The 10,371-nt window shown below is 42.4% G+C and overlaps 1 protein-coding gene across 1 annotated transcript in view; it reads left to right on the top strand.

Annotated features, from left to right (window-relative positions):
- Positions 1 to 165: 165 nt before the first annotated feature.
- Positions 166 to 10,371, top strand: part of CARNMT1 (carnosine N-methyltransferase 1) — a 31,440-nt gene continuing 21,234 nt past the window's right edge. The window contains exons 1-7 of the mRNA XM_081930869.1: positions 166 to 239; positions 3,283 to 3,325; positions 4,497 to 4,587; positions 5,525 to 5,573; positions 7,293 to 7,452; positions 7,531 to 7,602; positions 9,336 to 9,442. Coding sequence (XP_081786995.1) covers positions 170 to 239; positions 3,283 to 3,325; positions 4,497 to 4,587; positions 5,525 to 5,573; positions 7,293 to 7,452; positions 7,531 to 7,602; positions 9,336 to 9,442 — 592 coding nt within the window. The 5' untranslated portion in view covers positions 166 to 169. The remainder of the gene's footprint in view (positions 240 to 3,282; positions 3,326 to 4,496; positions 4,588 to 5,524; positions 5,574 to 7,292; positions 7,453 to 7,530; positions 7,603 to 9,335; positions 9,443 to 10,371) is intronic.

The raw sequence follows: 10,371 nt of genomic DNA, 5'->3' as shown, positions 1-10,371 counted from the left end.
GAAAAGGGGCGCCGGGCGCCGCTCCCCCTAGCGGCCCAAGGCCAGCACTGCAGGCGCAAGTGGCCCCCTCCGGGCGGGCCGCGTGAAGGGGCGGGGACCGCGGGAACCAGGGGGCCGGACTGCCAGTCTTGACCAATCGCCGGGCCCCCTTTCCTTCGAGGGGCGGGGCATGCGCCTGGTTCACGAGGGGCTCCCCTTCCTCGGGGCGCTGCTCGGCGCGTCCGGCCGCGAGGGCGAAGGTAGGGGCCGACGGGGCTCTGTGGGGCTGCGCGCGCCCGACGCCGCCCGCTTGATGCCCCCAGAGGCTTCTCGTGCCCGGGGCTCCCAAGGAGGAGATGGCTCCAGTGGCGTAGCGTGGGGGGTGCAGGGGGGCCGGCCGCACGGGGCGCAACATCTGGGGGTTAGGGTTAGGGGGCGCAAATTACTTGCCTTGCCCCGGGTGCTGACAACCCACGCTACGCCACTGCCCCGCTCAGCTCCCCGGGCAGAAGCCGACTGGCGGGGGGGGGGGGAATCGCTCCGCCGCTGCACCGGAGGCAGCAGGCTCGGCTGGGGGGCAAGAGCGGGGGCGCGGGGGGGGGTGAGGAGAAACAGCCAGAAGTGCTCCATGGTCGGCCGGCCTTGCGTGCATCTCTGCCATTAGATGCCGCGCATCCTCCTTAATCTTTCCAAAAAGTACCTCAATTCAGGGCTACAAGGGTTTTATTGACAACTGGAGTCTCAAAGCTTTGGAGAAAAAATGCATGTGAAATGTTTTGAACATGTTGGCTGCTACCGATAGGCTCCTTTAGTCCCACTTAAACCAGTGTCTGCACTTTCTGTAAGTGTAAAGTCGCACTGCCTGGCATGCCTGGCTCACCTGCTTGTGTAAAAGCTGTTCAGGGCTACTAATCTCAAGGTGCTTGCTAGAAAACAAACTCTATTGCATTTGGTGGGACTAGGACTGGGCTGCTGAGATGCCCTAGAAGTGAAAATTGTAATTGTGTTGGGATCACTTTTAAATATAGCATGTTATGGTCATAAAGAGCCAGTGTGGGGTAGTGGTTAGAGTGCTGGACTAGGATCTTGGAGGCCGGGGTTCAAATCCCCACCTGGTCATGAAGCTCATTGAATGACTTTGGACCAGTCACTGCCTCTTAGCTCAACCTACCTCACAGGGTTGTTGGGGTTATTAAATGAGGGGAAGTTGCGTTGTGCCCAAGTTGCGTTCTTTGAAGAAAAAAGGTGGGATATAAATGCTAATAATAATAATAATAATACTGCAGTTGGGAACTATTGGCTGCAATCTTACTCTTACAGAAATTGGTGGTAATGGTTTGAGAATACTTCTGGGTCAGGGCAGAACCAAACTGTGTGCCACTGACAATTGGGTAGAATACAACTCACAGAAACTCTTCTTTCCTATGTAGCATTCCCCTTTGATGTATATTTGTCTTTGTTTTGGACCCATGCACTGCTGACCTGAAATCTTAACTTGCGTCACTGTCCATACAACAGAGTTCAAAGCCCTTCATCTTTGGATAGCTGGCAAATGCTTTGGCAGCAGCTGTTTCCGAATGGGTGAGAGATTAAGAACAAACAATCCAACAGCATTAATCTTTGCCCATATTTTTAGTAATAGCTCTGAACCCATCCTAACTTTCTCACCAGTGAGCCCTGAATTGACTTTAATTAAATTCATCACATGGCCACATATACAGTATTGCTTAGTACTGTTTCTGGCTATAGCATTTCAAGCACTGTTTGTGCGTGTGTGCCATATTTTACTTATATTCACCTAAGCATGGTGTCATTGGGCTTATTGAGCTTTTTGCATTACAGTCGTACCTTGGATCCCGAATGCCTTGTGAGTCGAATGTTTTGGCTCCTGAACGCTGCAAACCCGCAAGTGAGTGTTCTGGTTTGCAAACGTTCTTTGGACCACGAATGTCCGACGCAGCTTCTGATTCGCTGCAGGAGCTTCCTACAGCCAATTGGAAGCCGTGCCTTGGTTTCCAAATGCTTTGGAAGTCGAATGGACTTCCAGAACAGATTCCGTTAGACTTCTGAGTTACGACTGTATACATATTTGGGCAATCTACAGTGTTGAGAATTAGAAATCCTAGGATTGCTGATGGGGAAGATCATTTAATACAGATTTTACACTGTTTACGATCAATCACAGTAGTGAAAAATATTTGTTCACAGATGCATGAACTATAATGGAATTTCTATTGCTCAATCTGTCCAAATATTACTGGAACCTTGTAAGACCGCAGGCTTGATACTTGTGGTTCACATGTGGTGGAAATAAAATATATAGCTTTGAAGTTTAGCAGACTAATCTTGATGCAATAAGTTCATTTATCATGAGTCTTGATGCTGCTATGACCTCCCAGAAATTCATGGTTAATGGGAGTAATACTACAGCAAGATATGCGGGGAAGAACAGGATTAGGATCCAGTAGATCTCTGGCAGAGTTTTGCCATCTTAACTTCCCCTTCCTTGTTCCTGCCAGAAATATTTTATTCCACAGGCTAAAACCAGCAACCCTGCAATTAAAAAAATACAGGAGATCAGTCTACTTGTACCCATTTTTGAATACTTGTACCCATTTCTTCGTCACTAGATTTTATTTTGACATAAGGCACTGCATTTTCAAAATAAATTGGTGGCAAAATCATCAAAGAGGTTTGTCACAGCATGCTTGGCTTTCATTGGAATGCCACACTGAGAGATTCCCTAAGGATACAGTTAATGTTGACACTTAGGTGTTCCTACTTGACAGTGTACATAATTAAGGGGAATATGGTGCCAAGTTCCATCTTTCTGTACTTTATACAACATTGCTTGGTGTTTTGATGTTCATGGGTGAGCATGTTGTGCACAGTGAGGTTTGACGTCTTTCCCTTTCCTACTACAGGTTAGTTGCCAATTTCCATAGTGTCCAGTCTTAACTCAGGAGAGCCAGTTCTTCCTTTCCATTGCAAGTCATCAAATGATGTACATCCACCTCCAAACATGAGAGAAAATTTGGAAAAAAGCCTGCTAATTTGGAAGAAAGGCCTGTTGAACTTTGCTTCCTCTTTAGTAGGCTTGCGTAAGATTGCACTGAGACTCAAACCCTATGGATTTTGATTTCATTATAATTTGGTTTTGCAATTTTTAGCCACCTTCCTCACAACTGGCTAGAAGCTTACCTGAGACATTTAGTCCAAAATTCCATGGGCTGAACATAGCAGCTCATGGATAATGTGTTATTCGCTCCTACTACAAGGATTCTTTCTCAATTTGATTTTTAGGTTGTGAAAGAACTGTGGAAATGTTGGTCATTGGACTTGGAGGGTAAGTGAATGGGTAGTTGGTTAAAATCCAGTTTTGCTTTAGATCAGGGATGGGGAACCTGGGACCCTCCTGGTGATCATGGAATCATAGAACTGTAGAGTTGGAAGGGATCACAAGGGTCATCTAGTCCAACTCCTTGCAGTGCAGGAATCTTTTTGTCCAATGAGATTACAGTAAGAGTCTCATGCTCTGCTAACTGAGCTATGAAGCTTGAGTACAACTCCCACCACCCCTGGCCATTGGCTATGCTGGCTGGGGCAGATAGAAGCTAGCCTCAAACATTTGGAGGGTCCCATTATTGCTTTAGGTGTTTAGATCTACCCAATAGCTGAGTGGAATAAATTGCTTTTTGTGTGCTATTACTGCTTTCTGATCACTTTTCAGGATGGTGGGAAAAACATAATTGTATTACTGAAGGCATGGCCAAAGTCTGTTTTGGGGGCCTAATCTGGCCCCCCGGTCAGTTTAATCCGGCCCCTGTGGCAGTGTACTTGCTGGGGTAAAATCCTAACCTCAACAACTTCAATCTTAAAAAAAGGTTAACAACTTTGGTCGGCCCTCACAGCCCTTCACTTCATCAAATCTGGCCCTCTTTGAAAAAAGTTAGACACCACTGTATTACAGTTTTGCTGGTGCTAACCTTGATGGCTGGGGAGGGGGGAGGGAAGAACTGCTACCTGGCACTTCTTGTTCCTGTCTCTTCTGTGCGGGGTGTACAATAGCTAAAATGACACTCATGCAGTTGAAAATACTTGAATGTTTGCCAAAGGTATAGTAACTGAGGTGGGTGGGAGGGAGGTAACTGATTCTTTTTTCTAGTTTCAAAAGAATTTTGAGTTCTGGGGAAATGACTCCCTGCAAACAGGAATTTTTGAGGGAAGATACTATGATTCCCTGCAACAACTGAGTAGCCATTGTGCATTTATCATGCAAAAGGTAACAAAAAAAGTTGTGAGATGATGATAAATATGCCTTTGCCCATTATAGCATATGCAATCTGAAAACATTAAAATAACTAGGTAAATGCATTTGCCAAGTTACAATGTAGATGCTATAGTAAACAAATCTATGTGTACTGGACTATCAAAATGATGTGATTATGTACTGTATAGTTTGCTACTTTGTAATCTGCTATAGTTCTGCCATTCTTTTCTTCCAATCTCCAATTCAGTATAACAAATGGAGGGAAAACAACTCTGGCAAAAAGGCTTAAGAAACAGCTTCCAAACTGTACTATACTCTCTCAAGATGACTATTTTAAGGTAAACAATTAAAGGGTCTTTATGAGTTAAAGTAGAACATCTCCAGGTTAGAAGCAGAATACAGTGTGCTTCCAAATGTTCAAGTAAAAGAATGTTATGGGATGAGCTATGGGATGATTCTTGTGTATTCTGAACAGCTTCCTGTATTTTTAACTTGCCATCTTGTATTTGTATTTTTATCACTTCAGTTTTTGATCTTTATCATCCTGCTCCATGCTGATTTTAGATGGATTTAAATAATACTCTACTTTTTAATAACAGGAATGTGCATATATGCACATTTTCAAAACTTACAGGATTTCGAGTTACAGTGGTACCTCAGGTTAAGTACTTAATTCATTCCAGAGGTCCTTACTTAACCTGAAACTGTTCTTAACCTGAAGCACCACTTTAGCTAATGGGGCCTCCTGCTGCTGCCGTGCCGCTGGAGCACGATTTCTGTTCTCATCCTGAAGCAAAGTTCTTAACCTGAAGCACTATTTCTGGGTTAACGGAGTCTGTAACCTGAAGCATATATAACCTGAAGCGTATGTAACCTGAGGTACCACTGTACTTAGTATAGTATTATCAGGAAGAACAAAAAAAATTCCTTCCAGTAGCACCTTCCAGTAGGTGCTACTGGAAGGAATTTTTTTTGTTTTGACTATGGCAGACCAACACAGCTACCTATCTGTAACTGGAATTATCAGGAAGCTTACTGTTTGTTCTGGCTTGAAATGTCTTGCTGTGTTCATTTAAAATTCTGAACAGTTCTGGGTGCTGCTGCCTCTCACATTATTTGCCTTCCTATGCAGTGGCCCAATTTCAATTGTGTTGTTGCCATCTACCTCTAAAATTGCTGACTCCAGTACAGCTATGTATGATAAGAAGTCTAAATTTCCTTTCCCCCTTCAAGTTGCCTCAACAATGGTAACGATATTGTTGTTGGTTTTTCTAGCCAGAATCTGAAGTGGCTGTAGATGACCGTGGATTTTTGCAGTATGATGGTTAGTAGACTCAATACTTTTTTCAAGTCTGAGTTTTAAAAGCATCAAAGTAAGCAAAATTGTAATAAGCGAAGAACCACTCCACTTCCAGCAAACATTTGTCTCTACAAATATTTTTGTATTTTTATTTTTGACTAGATATTTCTTCTTAAAATAGCAAAAGTGGCATGCTTGATGCCTTCAACCCCCCCCCACACCCCCCCACGGAAATGGGAACTGTATAAGCAGGAAAGAGTTGCAGTGGTTGAACAACTATGCAGCGAAGTGTTAAATCAAGAAATTCTAAAAATGGATTTGTGATCCCCCAACTATATATGAAGCAAGCTGCTATGCAGAAGCCAAAAATACCATTTATCCAGCCCAGATGTTGATTCCAGTGGGTTGACTTTTTTTTAAGCTTGTAGTATGTCAATAAATGGACAGCAGCGAGGAGTCATTGCTGACAGTAATAGATGGAAGGTTTTAAGTTTGTGAATTCTAATAACTAGGAAGTGCTTCGCAGCATCTTGGCAAAATCCTGGGATTCTGCAGGAGTGTGACATCTGAATGAAAGGGCTTTCATTTTCAAAACCAAGCAATTTGGTACTAGCAGGAAAATTATACTTAACAAGAGACAGTAAAAGGGGATAGGCAGAATAGATGCATAAGGTATCTTTTTGATGTATCAGTTTTGGGTGAAAATATGTTGTTGCCATCTCTCAGTGCCTCCTAATTCAACTGCAAAGGCTTGATCGCCTAACTGGATTCTCAGCTCCATTTGAAGTTTAAAAAATATTAAGTTTGGGGATTTCTTCAAGTAGCAGTTTTGCAGAACTAGTCATAAATACATGCAAAGCATCTCCACAAATCAGTAATAGTGAACTCAGCTAAAACTGAGCAGGCATCTGGCTCAGTAACAGTTTAAACTGCACAACTATTTCCATGTGATCAGTGCTATCTGGGCAAGATAATAAGTGAACTTTGGAGTTCAGTCAGATGTAATAATATAATGCATTTTCTTGTTCGGGCATTCCAGGAAACTTTCCCCCTTTGTATTTCAAGTTAAGTTTAAACCAAACAGTGACATCTAGTGCATAAAAAAGTTGAAACTGAAGCTTGTTGGCTAACTTCCTCCATCCAGCTATTGCAGAATTAATTGTAACCGGACATCCTGTGTGTTTGTGTGCGGACCATGTTCCTAGCAGCTAATCTTTCTTGCTGAAAAGAGGCGCTGATATTCCACTCCAAATCTATAATTCATTATACAAATTCTTACAAGTACAGTCCACCTATACCAAACCAAAAACATTGTGTTCTCTTGGTATTGAATGGAAGCTATTTATCTGTCCTCTTTCCCTCCTCTGTTCTTTGTTCACTCACTTCATTTCCCACTCTTTGAATCTTCCTTTCAAAACAACCATGCCTGTTTTGAGAAAACGTCACAGATTTAGGAACTGGAGCACAATCATTTGATCTCTTTGCTGTTCCTCTATACTCCAAGCACTTCTCATTGGCACAGCCCTGGTTTCTCTCTCCAACTATTACCATTCTTGATTAACAACCATAAAATGCTCAAATTTTAGTTTATGCGACCACTGCCAATACTGACTCCCAATGATAATGAAAACAGCTACGCTGTAATGGAATGTTTTTCCATTCTTTTCATTATATACCTCTAGCATTTTATTTTGCAGACTGTAATTGTTACCTTTAATTTTAAAATAACATTGTCTCTTCTAGTACTTGATGCCCTGCATATGGAAAAAATGGTGGCAGACATCCGCTCTTGGATGACAAACCTGCAAGACTCTGCATTGACAAGGCCACTGCATGCTAATCAAAAGGGAGTAAAAGACACTCATGTCTTGATTGTTGAGGGCTTCCTTCTGTACAACTACAAGTAAGCAAGCTTAGCATGTTAAAGTAAAAATAACGCATACTGAATAAGCACATCTTATTTGCTTCTTTATTATTGCAGGCCTCTCAGTGATATATGGAATAAAAAGTATTTCATAACAATTCCTTATGAAGAATGCAAGAAGAGAAGAAGGTACTGTGTTCTGAAAATCCTTGCCCAATATTATACTGTACTCTTTGTTCATAGCTGCATGTTCCCACACCTACATGCTGCAATCTAATAAGGGAATTGCAAAGCAGATAACCAGCTAAATTCCCAGTTTGTTTTTTTAAAATAAACTTTTTCAGTTTTAGAATTACACAATTTGGAACAATGCACTGTAATTTTGAACATTAAAAAATAATGATGATGATGCCTTGCAAAATTCTGGAACTGTATTATATCTCCAGGGAAATCACAGGTTCCAACACCACAAGTTCCTGTAAATCAGAGCCTCAAAATCTGGCAAAGAGACAAGTAAAGGCAGGTTCTCTCTGCCCAGTCTGTGCTTTCATGCCACTAGCAAAGTCATTTGGAAACAAGCATGGAGTCAGTGCAACAAAGTTGGCAACTTAAATGCTTTTAACTTTGTACTGACTCATGGTCTAAGAGAATGCTATGTTGTTTTTTTAAAAAAATACATTTATATCCCCTTTTTTCCAAGGAGTGCAACATGGTGTATACACTTCTCCCCCTATGAGGTATGCATTCGGGTGTTTAAAGCCCTCTAATTGTTATCTATATCATTTGAACAATTTTGATCTCTGTGTATTTTTAGCTATAAGGAAACCATTAGTGCTGGTGTGCTAGCAAGTGGTGCCTTACCAGACACCAGAGACCTTCGTTTCAAGCAGGCAAACTTTCTGTTTCTATATATTAAGATTTGTATAGGTTGTTACAAATAAAGCTAACATTGTTGCAGTACACAAACTGAAGAAAGAGCATGCTGCTCTTCTACCCTGTATTGTACTGGGCACTGCAATAAGCGAGTTTTGTTTTGCTTTGTAATGATTAGGTCTTTTCTCCAGGTTATAAATGTATGCCTTAATAATCTAGACTTTGGGTTTTCATTGAAAGAGCCCAACACAGTATGCTTACTCCAGCAAGCCTTCTTTGAATTCAGTGGGGCTTAGCCCAAAGTAGATCTATACAGAACTGTAGCCTTGCATTTCAATTTTTAAAACCATAGGTACATTGAGTCATAAGTCATAAAAGAAAGCAGTAGCGCTCATTTAAAATAATCATTTTCTAGATTAGGCTGTAAGCCCAATTTAATAGCACATTCTACCTCACAATGTACAATAGTGTTTCTAAAAAATCAACTTGCAATTAAAGCTTATGGAGGATGCTTCGTGTCCCTGAATACATTAGGAAAATAGGAATCTGCCTTATACTGACTGAGTCAGACCATTGGTCTAGCTAGCTGACTGACAGCCGCTCTCCAGGGTTTCAGGTGGGGGAAATTCTCAGCTCTACTTGGGATTAAACCCAAGAACTTTTACATTCAAAGCATATGCTACACCACTGCGATACATTAGGACATGTATTAGTCTACCAGGACACAGGCTTGCTAAGGTTTTACTAAGGGTCTGAGGTCCTGTCCAGTACACCTGAGGAGGAGGTGGCTGTCACAAAATCAAAATCTGTGTTAGTAAAGTGGGTTAGAGGAATTTGCACCAAGTCTTTGGTATTGGACACTTTGAGATTAAGTGTCTTCCTGAGTTTGAAGAAACTACTGAAGAAACATTTTATTAAGAAGTTACCATGTTAACTGAAGATATAAATATTCTGTCAGCCGTAGATCAGTCCACTAGAGGCTTTTGATATTTTTGGATATAAATTCTTGTTAAGCAAGATGTTTGAGTAAAGCTTCTGTTCTTATATAGCACACGAATTTATAACCCACCAGACCCACCTGGATACTTCGATGGACATGTATGGCCAATGTATCTGAAACATAAGAGAGAAATGGAAGAAAATGAAACTGGCATCGGTATGGCAAACACATTTATATATAATATATACAGTGGTATCTCTGGATGTGAACGGGATCCGTTCCGGAGCCCTGTTTGCATCCTGCGCGGATCACGATTCGCCGCTTCTGCGCATGCTGTCATTTTGAGCATCTGCGCATGCAGTGAAACCCGGAAGTAATGTGTTCCGTTACTCCCGGGTCGCTGCAAAGCACAACCCGAAAATGCTCAACCTGAAGCAACTTCAACCCGAGGTCTGACTGTACATGTAGCTCATACAAGTAGAGAATGCTTGCAAAAGTAGTGATATTACCTAGTTCAGGTTCAAAGGACTGGCTTTGTTGGTAGGGGTGGATTTTGAACTTTCAAATTTCAGCAGTGCCCTGTGCAAGGCCAAAATGTGGTGCCTCCCCACCTCATGCCTTCTGTTTTGCTCAATTCACGACAGGCTCCCCTACCCCTTACTCATGATCAACGTGTGTGACTATGTAAAAGCATGACAAAGGGAAATAAATAAATAGATGCAAACCTGGAAATGGCATGAGAGAGCTGGAGAGTCCTCATGACTCATGAGGAGACCTTCCCCAGAGCCCGAAGAGGACTTCAGTGAGGGCGGAGGAAGCCTCAAAGAGACTGGAGGTGCAGTGGGACTCTGTTTAGGCTGCTCAGCCTCCCCACCTAGACATTTACATGTGTAGTAGCTGTATTTCTGCACAGCCTCCAGGCGGCCCCAGAGCTTCTAGTTGAAGAGAGTTGTGTGGAGAACGTGAGAGTTGGAAAGCAGAAAAAACAGGTCTTTTTTGACAGTGCTGCCTACTTACAGAATACGTGAGTGGGGGCTTAGAACGTAACCCCTGCTTAAGGGGGGGTATCTGTCATAGTTATGATGCCCTGTAGCACCCCCTAGGCTCGGCGCCCAATGAGGCAAAACTGGTTGCACTGCCCTAAA

This window comes from Podarcis melisellensis, assembly GCF_964234715.1.
Source record: "Podarcis melisellensis genome assembly, chromosome: 11".
Lineage (NCBI taxonomy): Eukaryota > Metazoa > Chordata > Lepidosauria > Squamata > Lacertidae > Podarcis > Podarcis melisellensis.
The sequence above is the reverse complement of the archived record's forward strand: the minus strand, read 5'-3'. Positions and strand labels throughout refer to the sequence as shown.